At 47.9% G+C, this 20,939-nt stretch overlaps 1 protein-coding gene across 1 annotated transcript in view; it reads right to left on the bottom strand.

Moving 5' to 3' along the window:
* Positions 1 to 20,939, bottom strand: part of COL27A1 (collagen type XXVII alpha 1 chain) — a gene marked incomplete at its 5' end in the record, with an annotated part of 149,780 nt that overhangs the window by 80,181 nt on the left and 48,660 nt on the right. Inside the window, 4 exons of the mRNA XM_080630648.1 lie at positions 1,178 to 1,222; positions 5,486 to 5,539; positions 18,107 to 18,151; positions 19,330 to 19,383. Coding sequence (XP_080486774.1) covers positions 1,178 to 1,222; positions 5,486 to 5,539; positions 18,107 to 18,151; positions 19,330 to 19,383 — 198 coding nt within the window. The remainder of the gene's footprint in view (positions 1 to 1,177; positions 1,223 to 5,485; positions 5,540 to 18,106; positions 18,152 to 19,329; positions 19,384 to 20,939) is intronic.

Raw genomic sequence — 20,939 nt, forward strand, 5'->3', positions numbered from 1 at the left:
GCTCAGGGGGGAGGACTCCATCACCTCCTTAAGGAACTGAATCACATTTATAGCGCCTGACCTGCCACTTTCTAACAAATAAATACCTGTGAGATAATAGCAACCAGGTTAAGACAAATCTTTCCAAAAGCTTGGAGAAATATGATCCAATTTGGACAATACCTTCAATCAGATTCTTTTCAATAGCAATCTTCCTCTTACGGCTCTTTGCCAGGATCACATCCTTTCTGCTGTTGTGTCTAAAGCAGCTACTTTCATTTCCACTAACAAAGAGAAACACAAACCTAATTCCTGGCTCCACAGAAACCATTCTGAAGCCTTAATCCATCTTTGCCCAACTGCCCCATCTGCAAAATGGGAATACTTGTGTCAGGATACTCTGAGCTTTCCCTTCATAGAGTCTAAGATTCCTGGGTTTTGTGCTCTACGTGCAGTGTTAGGGCAATTGAGGCCTTGATCTCACCTGACATACACACACCTATAATTTAAGCTAAAGAAAGGCAAAAGGGGAAGGTTTTTAACCATTCAGTGCAATGGATTAGCTGAAGAGGAATCATCTTGAAAGAATGCTGCAGTACTAACAGAGCCTATCGCTTCTTATGCATGGAAGGAAATAACTCAAAACAAGCACTGAGACCTAAAAAGAAACCCTAATGTGTTCAGCTGGGCATTCACTAACCCCCAGCACAGCTGCCAGGGGAGGAGATGCCACCCATCCTTAAAGCCATTTATCTCCTGCTGTAATGAAGGGTGGAATCTGGCTGTGTACATAATTACCTGGATTAGTGATGGGATGGTGACAGTGCACGTAAAATCCCTGCATACCCAGAGGACAGATGGTACCTGCCCATGGTCTCTCCAGTGAGCAAGAACTGTGATTCCCTGAGGTTACTGCTTATAGGGACTTGTGTTTTAAAAGGATAGGTCCTGGTGTAGAATGCACATTGCATCTTTGAAGAAATACTCTCATGAAGGTTATCAAAAGGGCACTAACAGTAAAGGTTCACTCTGTTTCCTTTTGCTTAGGAAGGGATTGCCCCCCTCCACCTCCCAATCCACCAGGCAACCTCCCCTGTTTGCTGCCCTGCCGCAGGAAGCAGACAATCTGTGCTCAGTTCTGCAGGCTGAAAGGGTTAAAGGGCCGAGAAGCCAGATCTCCACTTGTGTTTGTACTTACAATGAGTCCAAGGACTCCAGGAGGACCTGGGGCTCCCAATTCTCCCTAAAAGGAAAGACAAACCGACAGGGTTACGGATGCACTGTGTACAAGCTGAAAGGCAGCTCCGTGTTTCTAGAGCTGGAGGGAAGGGAAAAGACCATCCCTTCCCTTTCCATGCCCCTCCATAGCCCCTTCCCCAGCCGAAGTGATGGAGAGCTCCACACACAGGGCTGGTTGTTGCTCCGCAGTTATGTGCAGGGCTGGCTTCTCCCAGGAGCAGGATGGGCAGAAGCAGCGTTACACGGAGCAGGAGGGAGCCTGCCCCAGGTGAGGTGAAGTCATGGGCAAGGAGAGGGACCAGGATAGGGAACAGCAAAACTAAGGTGGGAAGGGAAGGGAAGGAAAGCTGCTGCTTAGCACTGGGAAAGGTGAAGGGATTTTGGGAGTGGTTAAAGAGCAGTAAACCTCATAAGGATGAAAATGAAACTGGATAGTTTGGGAAGAGGGTATGGTGCTGGCTGATGGGCCCTGGAGATGTGTGTGGAACATGTGGTGCTTTGAGGCTGTGTCTCCGTGTATCTAAGAGCTGGTTTCAGGTGGGGAGCCAGCAGCATCCTCTGCACTCTGCCTCATCCATCAACCAGCCATTGCTTTCATCTTCAGAAAAAGCCCTTAGCCTTTGGGCTGCAGCTTGTCCACAGGGATGTGGCTCACACCTCTGTCCCTGGAGCAGGCAGCTCTCTGCACTCACTTGGAGGATGAATCACTTGTAATCACACTGCAGACAGCAGGAGAGGGACCGCAGAGATTCCATCTTGGGCTCCGTGCCCTTCTGCCGTCTCTTACAGACCGTTCCCAAGCAGGGCATTTTGGGAAGCACCAGCTCCTCTTAGAGGCTTTCCAAGAGCACCTCCCAGCTCCCTGCTCCAAGGACAGATTGCTCTCTAGGTTTGTGGGCTGCTTTGAGTTCTCAGCTTCACAAGCTCCCTCTGCTCCAGCTTTCCAAAGCCATGCAGGTGCCTGATGGCATTTCCAGGTGATGTGCAGCTGGGAAGCTGTGTCAGACCCACACAAGTCAGCTCTTCAGGTCCCCAATACTTCATCAATGATGTGATGCTCAGCCTGTCCCCACGTCTCCCTTGCTTCACTGACAATGCTTGTCAGGGCAAGGACCTGCTCTTACACACTCCCATCTCCATCAGGGCCTCTCAAAACAAGTGCATTGGAAACACTAAGCTCCCTGTTGGCTCAGAGAGCCCTACCCCTGCTCTGGATAACGCTGCCTACTCGCTTTGACAGAGCAGCTCGGTTTATGGTGCACATCTGGTGGAGTCCCCCCTTCAGTGCAATAAAGCTCCCCTTTTATGGAAAGCTTTTCCTAGTGAAAGAATGGAAGAGAAGGGGTCGTAACGTGACCAAACATGCTCAGCCTCCTTGGGGAAAGGGTTCCGTGTGTTTATTTGATGGGAAGTGGAGTGAAGGACTATTGGGCAAGCGCACATAGAAAGCATTTCATAATCTCAACCAGCCTAAAATGGCTTTTTTTACGGCCGGTTCCTTTCCTGCATACTTGGGACATCTGTGGAGCAATTGTTCCTCATGGGTGGGATTTCTGTGTCCTCAGAGCTGCTGTAATAAGGTCAGCTTCAAGCTTTAAGTCAAGGCCTGGCATTACTATGCTTAGCGAGGAGAGGGAATACCCCCTGGAATGCTGAGCACAGGAGCAGCACAGTGGCCTGAGTTTCCCAGTAAGGCTCCAAGGGTGGGATGGAGATGTGGCTGGGATGCAGACAGGGTGGATGGGCAATTCTTGGTCCAGAAGGGACTGCCTGGATTTCCGAGTTATGCTGTGTGGGTATTCCTCGAGAGAAAGGGGAAATGTGGAAACTCACGGCCTCACATCTAGCACAAGAGGATTTCCTCTTGGAAAAGGAGGGGGTGGACTCCCCTGGGAGATGTGGGCAGGAATAGCTTTTAATTTGAGCCATTCCCTGGCCTGGGAAATGAAGGATTTGCAGGTGCTCCTTCCTGGCTATCAGTAACGACAGGCTGGTGCCTGACCTGCGAGGGAAATCAGGCTCTATTCTCCTTTCCTCAGTGCATGAACCGGGCACTGGGACAAGAGACAAGGAGATGAATCAACAGCCCTTTCCCATGTCTAATTCCTGTGATTAAGAGACTAATTGGAGTGGCTAAAGCACTCCGGGAGCAGGGATGTGGAATGTGATGGCTCAACAGTTCTCAGCAAGTTGGTAGGAGGGAAAAACGCCCCTGTGGTTGGAAGAGCCTTTGCTCTGTCTGGAGGGGATGGAAAGAAGATCAGAGACAGTCGGCTTCAGCCATCCCCATGCGACAGCAGCAGCAGCAGCAGCAGCGAGTGCTCAGTGGATCAAGCAGAGCATGTGGCAGCCCAGGACCTATGGCAGCCTGCCCACAACTGAGCTGCATTACCCCACCTAGCAAACCCATGCTCCACAAACAGACTTCCTGGCACTTCTCTGTGTCTGTGACTCCGCTTGTGACCCTGTGAACCTCCCTCTAAGGCAGCTGAAGCAGTCTGTTTCCATTCTACAATCTCCAAGGCACATTAATATTGAAAAGCCGTTGATAAGATGAAAGAAGGAGCAATCCTTCTGGATGAATTAACAGAAGGGACATTTGCTTCTTCTCCAATGCTCTGGGAACTGGCATTCAGCTGACACTGAGCGCATCTTCTGAATGGGGCTTGGACAACTCACAGACATGAAAGAAAACAAAACAAGTTATTTGGGGAAAAAAACCTCTTTCTGACCTCCAGCATTCTGCTCTTCCTGGCTGGAAATAGCAATACAACCCAGAAAGACTTCTGTTTTGGGATCACTGATTCTACTCTGACCCATGGCTTAAGTCGACTGAAGGATGGGAAAAGTCCTGCACAAGTATTCCTTGGGAATCTCATTCTTTCAGTTCATTGCATTTGTGACTCCTGTGCTCAATTCCCACAAAGGCTGGAGTGTGGCTGGGCTTGGCCTGGCAATCAGAGCTGCTTGTGAAGATAACTTTTACTTTGCATATACGATGAATGGCAACTTGAAGACACATGCGGAGTGCTGTCACCTCACAGAAATCACTCCATCAGACACCAAGAGCAGCGCTGAGATTATGTGTGAATAACCAAGGCAGCAGGAATCTGAAAGATGGATCAGTTCTGCTCACTCGCTAATTGAGGGAGAACCAAGAAAGCCATTCAGAAAATAACTTAGAATAATTAATACAGTGAGAACTTTTGCAATGCACAAGGGCCTGTTTTGTGAGTAGTGGAAAACAGCGCACACCCAACTGTTTGGTATTAAATGCTACAAAAACAGAGCAAAATAAACCTTATCAGCATCCTGCTGCTTAAATGGTCTCCATGACCATCTGGACCCAATTCCCAGGAGACACATCCCATTCTTAGAAAGCCAGCAGGGGTCAGATGGAGACCAGAGAGAAGGCAAGAACTCAGGAGCCTGGAGACTTCTCCCACTGCAGCCCTGGGAGCAGGGCAGCAGAAGCCTGGGCTATGGTGTCCGTCTCTTGGTGCTCCCAGACACTGGAAGGGGCAATCTGACACTTCCTACACCAGTATTAACATTCATCTCAGATGAGTAAGGTGCTGAACTTGGAGTACTTTAAAAGCTCACTTCTACAGGCTAGAGAGATGCAAACCAAGTGGTACGAGCTTGATAACCTACATCACTAAATAGGATGTAATGAAAAGGAGAGGAATGTGCCTCTTTATGTATCTCAGACCTCTATGCAACTGAGTATGTGGCCTGCTCCTCCGAGAGCTCACATGCACTCAAGTAGCCATCTGTGGGTACCTTATGATAATATGACCTTCTGCCTGTCGGCCCATGTCTCTCTGCTGTATTCATACAAAGCTCCATGCAAAGCACACTAGTCAACAAGATGATTCCTGTGGCTGTCACAGGCTTTGCATCAGCCCCTGTGGTACCACACTCTCCAATCACTGCCTGCTCATCAGAAGCAACATCCCTGCCTTTTCTGTCATGATTTTCCTCCTGGTGGTATCCTCAGGATGAGGAAGCATCTGTCAAGACCTAGGTGTGAGAAAGGCAATAGATGGAGATAGAAATCAAATGGCAACGTGATGACCTGGCAGTTACAGGATGTTGAGTTGAACGTGGCAATTCACAGCATGCTGGAGGAGGGCAGGGATGTACATTTGTTCTTCAGGAGGGTCAAAACCAAAATGCAAGCAGCTGACAGCAAACTCATAGACTTCTTTCAGTCTAACCAGTGTGATGCAGAATGGGGCAATGGAGAGAAAAGCCGTCAACTTACCGGGTTCCCATCGATGCCTGGAGGTCCTCGCTCCCCAAAATCACCAGGAAAACCCTGAGGAAAGGAGGCAAACATGAGTGTTAGTTATTGATGCACCTTGGTGTAAAGACAGTCAGCTTAAACACTGCTCCCCCTGCGCTCAGTGCAGCGCTTTGGTATCCAGCAGGTCACAAGGAAGCGTGGGCCTGCCTGGCCTTATCCAAACTGCTCTTGCTCCACATCCTGAGCACATCCACTCAGCAAGAAGCTCTATAGGGCCAAAAGCTCTGATTCACTGCTCCCTCCTGGGGCCAATGAAGGGTAACCGGGAATACCGTTTACAAGGCTCAGCCATGAGCTGCACATGAACTAATGGGAGCCTTGAGAGGAAGAGTTAGTGAGGAGACAGGAAGGCTTTTTCCTTGGCTAAGCTATGAAAAGCACCCAGTGCTGAGGCTGCTGGATCTGACTTGCTCATTCCTTGCTCATTCCTCATTCCTGCAGGCTGTGTCCAGCCTGTTGTAGATGTCATATGGTGGGCAAGGCTTTTGCAGTGCCGTATAGAAAGACAACATGAGTGTGCACAGCAGAAAGAAGGGGTGGAATCAGTGCTTCTGTCCTCCTTTTGGTTCACTTCATTATGCCCAACAAGGAAGATGCAGCCCTGAAGATTAGGTTGTGTATATGCACAAGTGACAATCCCACATTTGGCAGATGAAGCGCTGTGTTTAACGATACAATGCTTTTTATTCTCTTTCAGGAAGAAATACGCTACCAATAGGATCCTTTCTTAAAAATCAATACTTCCTTTAAAGGCACTCCCAAATCCCTCATGTTCTGGAACAATATAAACCTCACTGCAATGACTATCCTCGAAAATGGATTGTCAATCCCAGTTATTTCATCCTGTCTACTAACATAATCATTCTGTTGGAGCCTATGCAGATGCTTAATGGAGCTGATCAAAGATGCCTAGTGAATTCACTCCAATGCACTCACAACCTTTCAGCTTGCCAGAGGAACAAACAGTTCCAAGCTCATTACAGTCCACACCCCAGAGCTGTGAAAGACCATGTTTACTACACGAAAAAGTCACCACAAAAGACTTCATCATCATCTCATTATATCCAATACAAATCTGGAAGACTTCAAGCAATTATAGAGAAAGGAGTGGAGGTGCTGAGCCAGAACCAGGACATGGTGGTGTACACATAGCCCTTGGACAGATCCCGTGCCCAGGACCCTAAGCCCCCCCAATTCCCTATTACAAACCATTTGCTCTCCTCTGTCCTGCTTTACTCTGTCTCCCTTAGGAAGAGCTCAGCAGAGGGGTACACAACCTCTGTGCTTAGCAAACCCCCTTAGTTTTCACGCTGACAGTTTCAAGGAGGAAGCAGCTGAGTTTAAGATGGATTGGACTCAATTTTCCCCTGGGTTTGAACTTCATTCAGCAAAGGACTGGCAGGAAGCAGACTGCCAAGGGCTGTCAAGGACCACTCAGATACCAGCAGCTTCAGGGCTACTCTGAACTTCAGCTGCAGTGGGAGCTGCTTTGAGGAGGCTGTGACACCAAGTGCTGTGATTCTCCACTTGCTTTTCTTGCATGGCCTTTAAGATGGAGTGAGATGAACCATGACACAGCATCCACCTCTTTAGACTGTGGGCCAAAAGGGGAACTGTTTCTGCTAGAGGAGGTCCCCATGGACCAGCACATAAAGAGCCTAAGCCCAGGCTCTCTCCTAGACTTGGTGAACTCAGCCAGGGCTAAAATCTTGCTTTATTTTCCACACTATTCTGACTGTAGCCACCAGGATGGAAAACTAAGGAGTGCATATAAAAGCTTCCCCACCAGAGCATCAACCGTAGTGCTTCAGTTCAGAGTGGGAACTTGCAAAGCAAAGCTCCAACCACCCCTGCTTCCTCTTCTGCTTATTGTGGAGCAGTCTTGGGGAGTAAACAGCATTGCTTAGGTGAGAAGATGTGCTCTAGAGACAACACCAACAAGCTGCAACTGCTAATGGGTATGCTACTTCTGACTCGGACTAGGACTTACAGTAACAAAGGACAGCACAACCATGTTCTGGGCTGGGTGAGAGCTTAAGAGGCAGGGATGGAGCAGACAGGGAGAGGACGGTCCTTGCTGAGCCAGAAGGATGCTCTTGCTTCCTGCCTGCTCTCCTGGGTGCTACAAACACAAGTTACCTTGGAAGAGTGAACCTGAGGGAAGCAAAATGAGACAGCAAACAGCAGCACACCTTCTGGTGTTGACAGCCATCGGTAACACTGAGAACCGAAACAATCACAGCAGACAGAACAGGAAAACTACACTGGGAAGCTCTGCAGTCAGACGTCAACCAAGGCCTCCCTTCACCTTTAAGGGTTTACAACTCCTGGTCAACTCAACTGAGTGAAAAAACACTTGTTCAAATGGGAGACCTGTTTAAGATAAGCAAAACCCCATTTCACCTCTTCTGTAGCAGCTCCCTACAGCATTCAGTACACACTCCTGAACACACACAAGCTATCACTTACTTGCTTGGATTCAATACTCCTAGTTTATGGGCATCACTGCAAAAGGGAAAGTTGTCTGTCTTTTCCCAGCTGGGCACTACATCCTTCAAGCCTGTGCACATGCCAAGAAGCTGTGGTAAGCAACCACTGGAAACAGCCTCCTGCCATCTAGAGACAAAGACGTCAAATATAACAAGGGGAGGGGGGGCTACAATTTTCTTTAATGAGAAAAAGGGGAAAAATAGCTCTGCTACATGCTGAAGCAATAAGACCAGGACAGAAATGTGTAGGGAAAACTCATTGCTTGGGCAAGGAAAGGAAAAAGAAGCCTGTGTTGGAATATTTTGCTGTTTACAGTCAGACAACTTGCCAAGGAAAATATGAGCGTTCACAGACTGATACTGTACTTACGCTGCTGCAGATTTCAATCACAGCCTTCAACTGCATCTTTCCTTTCTCAGAGGGCAGAACTGGGCACAGAGTGACCCATGGATGCCATTGAGCAACCTGGGGCTGCTGGGGTGTCTTCTGTCAGGCTGAGGTCTTGCCAATGTGAAAAGGTTTTACTACTTTGAATAGTACCATTAGATCAGTATCGCTACAGCAGCATAATATCATCTAGAGGAATGCTTGCTCCAGACTAAAAGCATTTGCTAAATTGGGTTTAATTCACTTCCAAAGTGATTAAGAAATACTCTCCTCATGCCCAGATAAAAGTGCCCAGATAAGGAACTATTGAAATTCTTAAGTTTCCCACTAATCTCCTTTTATGCCTCAATTTCTCGTATTACCCTCACTGCTTAGGAGATTTGAGGCACTTGGAAATAGAGTTAATAAAAATCCAGCTTTTACACAGGCTTTCCAACAGCAGATGTCCAAGTATTTAAAAAAGCAGATTATTCCTGTGTAGGGAAGGCACAGAGCTGAGCATCTGGGGTCACTTGGCCAATGCTACCCATTAAGAGAGGGATTCATCATCAGTGCAACCCATTTACAGCACACTGTGACTCTCCCTGCAGATGTAGGGCTTCTGCACATCCTCGAGATGGGGTGGAAAATGCAGAACAGGGAGGACTGGCCTCACTGTTCCCACAGCCAGGCCCAAGACAGCACTCAGCAATAGTACTCAGCCTCATAATAGCCAACGCCTGATTGCCCGTAACACCTCACGTGCTCTGCTGGCAGGAGCACCCCATCTCTGGGGTTGTGGGTGGTCCCTTGGTGCTTTGTGGCCCAACGCACCAAATAAACCCAGAGGAGGAGACAAATGGAAAGAGCAGCTTTAATTCAAGCAACCCCAGGCATCCCAGCTCAAGATCTGAGCTTGGCAACACAACAGTCTTGTGCACAATAAATGAGACCAAGGCTGGTGCCTGTGGCATGAAGGAGGATATTCCAGCATCCATACAACCTCCAAAGACCCAAAGCAGGTTGTGAAAGCCATCCCAACACAGTCCAGTGCACAGAAGGAAGCAATCAGCCCTCTAAGCCCCTAACAAAACAGAAAGCACTTTCTTTCCATGGGGTACGCAGTAGCAGTTTAAACCACAATAACAGTTCCAGTGACCACAGCGTCCTGATTTATTGGCCATCATATGCCTGTAGAAGCTATTTTTTCAATGCTTCTCCCCTCCTGTTTGAGCCTAAAGGACAGAGATGCTCCCTGGGAACAAAACCAGCACTATTCAACAGAAACAAGTGGACTTTGTTATCCCATTTGTTTCGTTCCTGTAAGTGGCACTGCCTCTTCTCTCCTGTGCACTGCTCCAGCAGCCTGAGAAGCCCAAAGTAAGGGAGAACACATGGGGCAGGAAGCTCATTTTATGGTGCTGGCAGACAGGCAGGTTGCAACCGGCAGCACCTTACAGAGGAATTGTGAAAGAGATGAAAGAGCCCAGCACATTCAGAGCTTCGCAACCTTCCCAAAGTGAGTGCAAATGGGGTTTGGTACAGAAAATCCACTGGTTTTGGAGTGCAGCTGTTTTTCCCTGGAAATTATGTACAAGAATTGGGATGGCAAAGAAAAACACCCTACTGAAAACCTGCTGAAACGTGCATCCCGCCTGTTTTGTAGGAGGGAGAAGACATGAACAGAAGGACCAGGATAGGGAAGGGATGGCAAATGGCAGCAGAGCTAAGAGGAAAATGCTTGACTAACAAATCATGTTAGCCAAGAACCACTGGGGTGCTGCTCTGCAGTGGCTGAAGTCAGGTATGGCAAAGCTTTTGCCTCTATCTCACAGCTGGGAAATACAGAGAGGAGGTGGGGGGAAAAGTCCAGCTGAATGGATTCCACATTGTCTGAAGGAGAAGTTCAATGAAAGAAGAAGATGAAGCTTAAAGAGGAGTTAGAGAAAAAAAACACAAGCAGATGCTCTGCACTAAGCATGATTGAGGTGCTTCAGCGCTCTCCTGCCCTCAGTTGAAGCTCAGGAATCACTATTAGAGGGAGCTGAGATGGAGAGATGCAAACTGATTTATCTCAGGTAATACTGAGAAGTCCAAAGCTGAACCACTAAATCTCTATCTTTGAGATCCTATAGCACTGCCTTGACTCCATTCCATCCACACTCCCTGCAAAGGGCATCCTTTCATGCCCCAGGACACACACAAACCAAGAACAACGAGACCTAGACAGGCACTGGAACTGGCTCCTCGTGCACAAGGAGATTAAACAGAGTGTCCTTCCCCTTCTTGCTGTTGTCAGCCAAAGGGCTGCTCCTTGTCTGAGAAGACTCCATCAATTCTTGTCTCCTGTCCCTGGAAGCCACTATCCTCAGGGAAGCAGAACCAGGTGAAACACCATGTCCATCACTTCCCAAAGGCCTTTCCAGGTGTGCACACGCGGGTGGGTGGGTTGTATGTATACAACATCTGATTCAGTTTAAAACACTTTCCCTGATGGAGTAAGGGAGGCGAGTCTGGCAGCGGCTGCTCCGAGGAATCCTGGCAGGTCTTCAGGCCAACAGAATCCTTCTCCAAAAATAGGATTTTATTTTCCTGTTGGCTGAAGGTGAAGCTGCTCAAACCAACCAGCCCTCCTGTCCTGCCTGCGAAGGACTCCGCTTGCCAGCTGGCTCCAGCCAGGTGAATCACTGCCCAGCACTCTCCCCAGGGATGGAGATTGCAAGTCAAACAATTCAGACCAGAAGAAAGATGTGGTGGTGGGGAAGCGGGGCTGAGGGCGAGAGAAGGCATTCACTGGAAAAGAAGGAGAGTAAAATAAACAAGTGTAGCTTATGTTGGCAGCTTTCGCCTCTGAGAGCATTCTTGGTGCAGGGAGCAGACGTGAGCCCCTTCGCAGGTGGGCTGAAGGCAAAGCGGGCTGACTGAACCCAGCGCTGGTTCCTAGAGCAGCAAGAGTCACCTCAAAGGGAGCTGGGCAGCCCTGGTTCCTGCTCAATTCACACAGCTATACAGGAGCCTTTGCCATCTGCTCAGTCTAGACCCAGGATGGTGACAGCTTCTATCGCTGTGAAGAAGAGAGATGCCATCCTCAGCTGATGGTGCCACTGTGACTCTGCTCCTTTGTCACCCAAAAGGGAAGTTTGCTCTCTCTTCCTGGAAGACTTCACAGCTCCGGCTCACATCCTCTTTGGAGGAAGATTTCACAGCATTTTAAAGCATAGCTATCCCTTCCAGGTGTGGGAGCACAGCCCCCCAGGGCATCCCATTCCATCAGAACATGACCAAATATCCCTTGAAACCTCTTCAGCCAAACATCCCCGAAGTTAACTGACAGCCCCTCCACACTCTTGCCCATTTGCTTTGCTCCTTTTATGCTTGTAAAATGATTTCTTCCCCCAGCTCTGGGGCTCTAACAGAGTGCAGATGAAACAGACCCCACTACCTAATGCCGAAGAGCACTGAATCTGCCACTGCTCCTAATAATTTATAGCCAAGATTTCCAAATCAAGCATCCTCCTATTTAAGAAAACTTTGGAGACGGAAATGTTCTCAGACTTTAAAGTGATACTTGCATTATTTTTTCCCTTATAATTTGTAAAGAGAATCTTTTTGGGGCTTTGATCTGATTTATCAATGAACTTTTCCCTGGAAGAAGAAAGATGCTCTTGTTCTTAGGAGACCTTGGTTCAATTCTCACAAGTTTCTGAATGAGAAATAGAAGTCACTTGGGGACATTCTTGGAAATAAACCATCTGTGGGTTTCTTTCTTTTCTCTCAATAGAAGTTATGAGCTTTGGCACCTTTCAAACCCTTTTCCCTGAGTTTTCAGTACTTTTTTTTTTGCCCATTCTTTAACAAAAATGAAATACGTGCTAATATTGTCCACCTTGCCAGGTTATGTGGTTGATATCAGCATGAACAGGAACATATGCTGATATCAGAATGATAAGTAACCACGCAAGCACCTCCCCATGGAGATTTGGGAAACTCCAGACATGTGAAGCACAACTGAGGCCAAAAAGAGATGGTGACACTTGCTCTGGGCTCATGCCTGCATTTCAGAGTGATGAACCAGGCCCAGAGAGGAGGAGAGACCAGTGCCAGTTCCAGTGTCCAACTTCAGCGTTAAGGAAGTCACTGACTGCTCAAACCAAATCTATTTAAAAAATCTAGGTTAATAAAGAATGATTATAGCAAAGAATTAACTTAGGTGACTAACAGGAAAAACCCAATTCAAGGCTAAAGCTGTCTCGTAACAGAGAAGTTTTGTTGATACTAATTTCCAGAACCTCTGCTTGATTTTTCATGCAAACAGAATGATTAAAATCATATTTTATTAATGTTTTTAAATCAAGCAGTTCCCGAAGAAGGAACCAAACTTTTTGGTGCTCTGCTGGGGTATTGGCACAAGGCAGAGGAGCCAGCCAAGTCCTGTCCACCAGCTCCTACAGTGCTCCTTCCTGCAGCTCATCTTGGGGATGTACCTGTACAAATAGGTCCTCAGCCTCTGCATTTCTCCACTAACTTTAGCTGGCCACATCTGGAAGTGCACCTCTATCTGCACAGAGCCTACAAGTGAACCTGAACTGTGACACCAGCTGGGAAGGAATGCTGTATGTGTTGGGTAAGTCCAACCCATCCAACTTGGTGGATGAGTCCACCAAGTGCTCAGGTGAATCAGGCCTGAGCTGTGAAGCTGTGTGAAAGAGAAACATCAATTTTCTGAGGACATATATGGATAACATCATCTAAGATCAGTTAAAGAGAATCATTCCCATTTCTTTCAGACCTTAAGAAATGCCTTCTGGACCAACACACTGCGCTACCACCCAGCTAAGTGGAAAACCACAGTTTATCCCTACTTCCTCCGAATCTTTTGCCATTTTAATTACAATATTTCTTTAAAATGCTTCTCACTATTCAAAGAGAAGAACAGCTCCATTCTTTCTTCTTTTTCTTTGGAAAGTAACAGCATCTCAGTGACAAAAGAGACATGGCTGGATCCTCAGCAGCCCATGTGAGCCATGGTACTCAGCAGGTGAGAGCTCTTCGGGTGTATGCCTATGCCCTGTTTCTTATGAGAAAAGCCATATGGGCTGCCCCTTTGCAGGCCAAGGGAGCCCACTCGAGTCAACTGGAGTTTGGAAACTATTAGTTAAAGAAGAGGTACTTTGAATGCTGTTACCAGTTTCCCAAATCTCAGCTTGTCTGGTGCAGGAGACTCCTGCTTGGTTCTCTCCAAATGCAAGGAAGAACCTCAGCTGCCTCCAAAGCAGAGAAAAGATTGGAGCAAGAAGAGAGGAGCTGTTTATGATCTTATTCCCTACAGAGAGGAGCAAAATCTATTTTCCCAGTAATTTGTGGTTATGCCAGCCTTTCCAGACACACGGCAAAACACGGCCCTATTGTTTGCATGGACAACAGATGAGAGTGTGTAACTTGGCAAAGCCCCATGCACTTATGTTCACCACTAAGTCAGCTTAGCCATATATCAAGAGGTCGGGGGAAGCTGTGAAATAAAACCTCCCTAACCCAAAGGCAGCCCCTGCTTTTTGCTCTCTAGTGTCTCCTACAAGGCAATGCCTTTTCATGTGATGCCCATATCGGTGGGGAGCACAGGGGTATCACACGCGCATCCAACGTCTGATAAAGATGAAGAGAAAGGACTTGAAGCAGGAGTTAAGATGTTAACTTCCTAAGTCAACATGGAAGAAGACAGCAGACATGAAAAACAGCCTGGCAAGACAGCACCACTGCGTTACAAGCTGAGAGCTGGCAAAGGGGACCCTGCCTGTGGTCAGCTCATGGGAAGCTGGTGCCAGATTCGGCAGCTTGCCACCACGTTGATGCTCACAACAACTACTGAGGCTATGCTGGAGTGGCTGCCAGATCACTGCTGGCTCTCACAGCCTCCACGCTGTGGCTGACAGGCAGAGGGAAGGGAGACTTCTGGACTTGCTAACGCGCTGATCCCTAATACTCAAAATCCACGTGCCACTTCATAACACCTCTTCCTTGACACCTGAGCAGTATAATCCTTGCTATTTACATGCCAAGTTGGAGCTACTGAGCTCAATGGAGAGCTCATTGTTATCCTTTTTATGCATGTGGTCAAGAAGCTGCTTGTCTTAAGTTGCCACAGGATAAATCAGGTCCCGTATCCTCCTCCTCCTCCTGAGCAGTCACCAAGCAATGCATCTCCCCACCTTGCCTTGCACACTCCAGCCATTCTCACAGGCTGTGTCAGCTTTTCTGGCCACACATCTGAGCACAAACCCTCCCTCCGGGCCTGTTGTTAACACAGTGGTAATTGACTCTACCTGTCAAGCTGTATCCTCAGAGCAGCGCTTCAGCAACATGCGGGCACTTGCCAAAGGCTGTGCAAAGCCTGATGCCTGTCAGGATGTGTTATCCTCCCTTGCCTGAGGGTAACAGGAGGCAGGAACCCCCATCACACACCCAGCAGCTGGTGGGACATGGCTGTGTATCATCACAGACATAAGCAGCTTGGTCTAGTGAAAGGCGTCCTTGCCAACGGCAGGGGGTTGGAACTGGATGAGCTTTAAAGTCCCAAACTGATGGACCCTTTTGTCTGGGGCTTTTCTTTCACAAGGTGTTCACTCTGATGTGATGCTCCAAGGGTTCAGCTGAGCTCCAGGCATGGGACCAGTAACACCGTCAGGTTCTCAGGAAACTATAAGGAAACCTCAGCTGTGTTTGGCTAAATTGTGAGTAGACCTCAGACAAACCCAAGTATGTCTTGGAACTAAACTTTGCTCCTTCCTTTCTATCTCTGTTAAAATCATACTACCAATAAAACGTATTTCAAGCAAATATCAGGCATGACAGCGCAGTACCAGTATTGATACGCTATGTGAAAAAAGAGATACAAGCACGCAACAGTAACAAAGATGAACAAAAAGCTCAAAGCTCTTTGGGAGTATTTCCTGAAAATTTGCCTTTAAGTCTGTCTCTAACAGGCCTTGAGAACTTCTGAAAACATCACACACTATTTGAAGTTTGATATAATCTGCAGAGCAGTCATTTCTGATGGTAGCTACTCATCTCCCACAGCATAAGGAAACCGTATCACTTCCAGCCTTGCACTTCTTGACTGATCACTAGCTACAGCACCTCTTCCTGTGGGTCACATCCTTCAATGGTAGTCCTTCTCCTTTCTAAAGGTCAACTAGTATTAGAACGTTGATTCTGCATGCCAGTCTAGCACGTAACAACAGCTTCTCTCATTCCTTCTCTTCCAGCACCATGCAGACCACAACCCTGCTGCCCTCACAGCAATGGGGCCTTTCTTATTCTCCTTTTATTTATTAATTTTCCCCAGCTGCTCAACTGAACACCCTAAAAATCCACAAAACCACCATAAAAAGCCATTCTTTTCAGCCACCACGCTGGCAAGACTGAAGGCTTAACTGACCGCCCGCTTCAGCTCCATGCCTCCAGCCTACATCTAAACCAGGCAGCAGATCCAGGCGCATACAGACTCATGTTATTTCAGTCTCCCCAGTGCATTGTACTTTAATCACAGCTCTCCACATAGCCCACCAGAGTTCAGCAGGGCCCATGTGTTAGAAATGCACTGCAGGGAGAGCAGAGCGGGAGGTGGAGTCAGCTGGTTCCGCGACACATTCACTATGTCCCTCCTAGCTCTGCAAAACTTAACTCCTCTGGAAGGGTTTCAAGATCTGACTCATGTCCAGTTCTTCTATTTTAATCATTCCCTCTTACATCATTCTCGGAGGCCCACGGTGTCACATGCAAACTCCCCCAGCCCCCTGCTCCTCCTCTGCCGAGCACTTAATCCGCTGCCATCTCTCATCCCAAACAAAACTAGGTAGAGAAACATATCTGATACCAGCTCCTTCCCTACTCTCCAGAGCATTTACCAGCTTCGGATGGCAGCTTTCAGGAGCCCTCCTTTGCAATGACAACACTGAAATAGAGCAGGAACAGTAGCCATGCCAGCAAACCGAGTGGCGTAGGGATGAGAGAGACCAGAAACAAATCACAGCAGGCTCACTAATACTGTGAACCAGCTGGAAGACAGCACAGGCCAGGAGATAAGTGTTGGGAAAGGAACCAGGGAATGGTTCCTACTCTCCATTCTCCCAGTGACTTCCTGAATAACTCTGGATTGTCACTTAATCTTTTTGTTCACGCTCGGAGTACAAATCATCAGCATCAGCCCATTCAAGATTTCTCATTAATCCTGATATCACGAAACAGGGATGGAGCCAGAACTCTCTGAAGGAGCCGGGTAGAACAAAGGTGCTGATGCACAGCATTTAATCCCTCCTCTAGATCCCAGCCTAAATGCCTCCATGATTGAGAGATTCCCCGTTGATCTCAGGGGAGCCCCTTGCTTGTAACGGTGACCTCCAACCAAAACCCTCTTGCCTGGAAGATTCCAAATGCTAGCCAAACAACAGCTGGAATGCTTTGAGCCTCCAGTGTGCTCGGTGCAGAAACAAGGCAGAGAGCAGAAACCCTGCACCTAACGACAGTTGCTTTGTTTGTTTTACTCTGGTCAATGAGTCACAGTCCCATCGATGGGCTCTCTGCGATTATTCATCACAAAGGTTTCTGGTGCAACCAGGGGCTTTACAGAGCTGTCAGGTTTGGTACAGATTTCCACCAGCCACCCCCAAGAGAATCTGCTCAACCTGCCCTCCATCCCAAGCAAAGAGGAACAGCCAGGAGTGATGAACGTGGCACTGTTGGGATGCTCGCATGGCTTTGACGGTGAGAATACCAGCAAACGTGGGACTGTGCATGTGAGGGTGACAAGGAAAAGCAGAGGGTTTTTCCCTGTGTGGGTGAGTGGGCATCTCACAATGAGCCTGTGAGTGCAGTGGTGTCAGGGGATCAAAGGAAACTCAGGCTAACGCAAAGGACAAGGTGCAAAGGCAATGAGACATGGAGCAAAAACCATTCTGCTAAAGGCACACACAGAATTGCTTGGAAGAAGGCTGCTGTGGGAAATGCTTTCCTTTCTGTCCTTTCCCTCTTGCCTCTACTCATTTTAGTACGTTTCCCACCTGCTTTCAATTTGCTTTTTGCTACAGTCAGCACAAACCCCCTTCTTCTTCTATGCAGCTTTCAGTTTCCCCCTTGTATTCAGTGCTACTTGCAAACACCTCTTCCTCCTGGCCAAGCTCTCAAATCTACCTGGTCTCCTTGCTCTGCAAACTTCATCTGATCCTTAGCTGCATTACCTCTGTGTCACCATCATGGACAAAAAGGTTTCTATGCAAAAGTGCACTTGCATTATACAAACCAGGATGGTACAAGGGCTGGGGAGAGTCACAGCAAAGAGGCAGCAAACATGATGGGAGTGATGGAGTATAGAGCAGGCACAGCACCCGAGATGCTGCAGTCACAGTGGGGAGTTAGAAGTGAATTAATGGAAGAGGATGGTCAGAGGGAGGAGAGAGGAGAAGACGTTGCAGAAAAGAATCTGAGAAGTGTAAGATCTAAGGCAGCACGGAGACAGTGCAAAAAATGGGCAGAGCATAGAAGAAAGGAAGAGAACACCATTTGTATCTTCAGGTTTCTTCCTGCTTGAGCAAATAGATATGGAAAGGTTTGTTTGATCTCCCCATTCAGTTCCCATCAGAAGATATGAAGGGCCCCAGCCAAAAGCCTGATGTTCTGTTTCCAGTTTCATTCAACAAGGTCTGCATAATAGACGAGGAAAAACTTTACCGGCCTACCCATCTTGCCCCTCTTCCCAGGAACTCCAGGGATCCCCTGCAAGGAAAACACACAGAGAAAGAAGAAAAATAACAGGTCTGGTTGAGAAAGCAAACAGGCAACCACCAACACAAACCAAAGCTAGAAGAGAAAGGGGAATGCAAAGCAAGCTAATGACTGTGGCATTGTTCAGGAATCAAAACGTCAGCTGCGAGAGCAGAAGACAATTAACCTTCACCCATTAGCTATAGCCCTCCCTGAGGACACACGCAGGCAGCATCCACACCCAGGGCAAGAGGCTGGAGCTGTGCTTAGCAGGAGCAGTCATTAAGCTACTGGTCTGGAAGTGACTGAAGGCCACCGCGAAGGCACTCGCCAGAGAACTTGTGTTTATGTTTCTTATTTGGTTATACAAGCATTAAATCAGTGACTCTAGAGCGCAGGGTAGTCCCCTCCCAGGCAGGCACACACACACACACGCTCACTCCCACATGTTCCCGGGACATCGCTTGTTTCTGGAGCTTCCATTGGAGGGAGAAAGAGCTGGAACAAAGCGGTCTTCATCGTACAGTGACCTTCCGTAGGAGCTCTTGCAGGGAAGAGGGGGTCTTGGATGGGCAGGGATCAGACAAGTGGGGAGATGTGGGAGCAAAAAAGCAAGGAAGGTCCTGCAAAGCTCTGAATATGTGGGTTTGGAGGAGGCACGATGAAAAGGATGGAGGGAAGGGAGGACACATGGGAACAGCAGCCATAGCTGCACTTCCACAGGCCCCAGTCTTGACTGCTCAACTTGATGCAACTGGAAGGAAAGGCATTGTCAGAAAACCCCTTCCACGAGCCCGGTTCTTTCCAGGCATCTCTAGTTGGACAGCCAAAATGCTGGGATACTGTGGTTGGGAGGTTACTGTTCTGGGAGCAGGGAATTTCCACATATATCCTTATCCCCGCCCCATCCCACTAAGATGAACTAGTAAGGGGATTAAGTGAAGGAAAACCTCTTCTCTCTACTCAACAGTGATGTGTGTTGACCCTGTTTGAAGCCTACTTTTTTCCTGACATGAATGTCAGTATTATATAGAGACACAGGTCTTCTTGCAAGGGTAGAAACAGGCTAAAGAAGGCATGGGAAAATGTTAGGGATGGTCGCCTTTTCCCTCCAGAACAAGGGATAAAAAAGGTTACAACAGGATCTGAAAAACTCCATTCAAACAAGCTTTTCTCCACAAAATACTCACTCGTTCTCCATCAGCCCCCGGTAGCCCAAATAATCCTGGGAGACCAATGTATCCCTAAAGGAAAGAGGAAACAAGTAGTCAAATACATTTCTCCCTTAGCAACCAGTCAGTCTTCCCTGAACAGCAGAGCATCCTCCAGCGTTGGTCAATGGCAGCCGTGATGAAATAAACCTTGAGGCAAGTGTATATGCCCATGGACTGCATGGTGCTGGCTTCCACGATGTAGTCCAAGGGCACATACCCTCACACCAGGGATCATGAGGACTCCAGGCAGGGAGAGGCCAGCAAGAAGAAACCTTACCTGGGCTGGCACTAAGTGAACCTGGGGGGGAACGGAGCTTGGTTCAAGGTTAGCAAGAGTGAAAGCAGAAATAATCCACATGCCTACACCTCCTTTCATGGCTCTTTCCCTGCCTTGGGCACTCATTCCCAACTGTGTTGTGGAAGCATCCTGTGGTACCAAGCCCTTTCTTCTTGTCCTCTACCACATGGTGCTAGAACACTGCAGCTCTTTCGTATGCAAGCACCACCACTTTGTGGCATTCAAAGCTGCTGACCACATCCTTCCTGAGAGAGGAGCAAATCAGTAATAGCTCTGCCTAAAGCCTTTCCATGCAAGCCATTGCATCACCAAGGCCTTGTGCAAACACTCTTGTCAGCCCAAGCACCAAAGCTGGGTCTGGGCAGAAAGAGGCTGAACGTGCCACTTCAGGCTCACCCTGTAGATACCGACCCTCTGACACTCAACTGCAAAGAAGCCTCCTTTGCACCAATGTGTTTCACACAAAACCTGCTCTTTCACACTCATCATTTTCAAGTATGTGGCCTTGGGATCCTGCTCAGACAAGACACACTGCATCAAATGCCACATTTCCCTTCCCTTCAACAATCGAAGCCTTGTGTTTAATCCTCTCTGCTCAGCAGTTAGCACAAAGTTACCTTGTGTGCTGGTCCTTTGCAAAGGACTAATTTCTGCCAAACATGCAGAACCAAAAGGAAGTGAATTTCAGCAGGGAGCCCCCTCAGTGGCACCTCTCTGTTACAGGAGCCAAGTGTTAACACTGATTTTCTCTCATCTTTCTTCCTCCATCATCACTTGACTCTTGACTCTTGACATCATGACTCTTACTGTCAACCCCACCAAACTTTTTCACCACTCCCTTTAGCTTGTGCTTTCTTTAGGGATAATACCTAGCTGGTAATGCGGCTACATTAAAATGGTGCTGTCTGCCTTTGCCTCCTGAATCCCAAGTCAAACCACACAACTACTTTCTGCAGGAGACCAAAAAAAGAGGCAGTGGATGGAGAGAAGCCCACAGTTGGCTCCCTGAATGCACAAAATGCTGATATCCATTTAGTACCCAGTTGTGATTGACTACAACTGAACTGAGAAATGGCTTTCTTGAGTAGCAATGAGTATTTCAGTCCTCGGCACTCAGGGGTGCAAAGTGGAAAACAGTTTTCAAGCCTCACATTCTGCACATCCACCATATGATAATTACACGAGGTGCTGGTTAGGCCAGTGACATAGAACTTCATCACTTGCAGAAGTGAGGTGAGCAAGTTGTGCTATCATAGGACAGTTAGGGTTGGAAAGGACCTTAAGATCA

The sequence above is a fragment of the Psittacula echo genome, assembly GCF_963264785.1.
Source record: "Psittacula echo genome assembly, chromosome: 16".
NCBI classification, from domain to species: Eukaryota; Metazoa; Chordata; class Aves; order Psittaciformes; family Psittacidae; genus Psittacula; species Psittacula echo.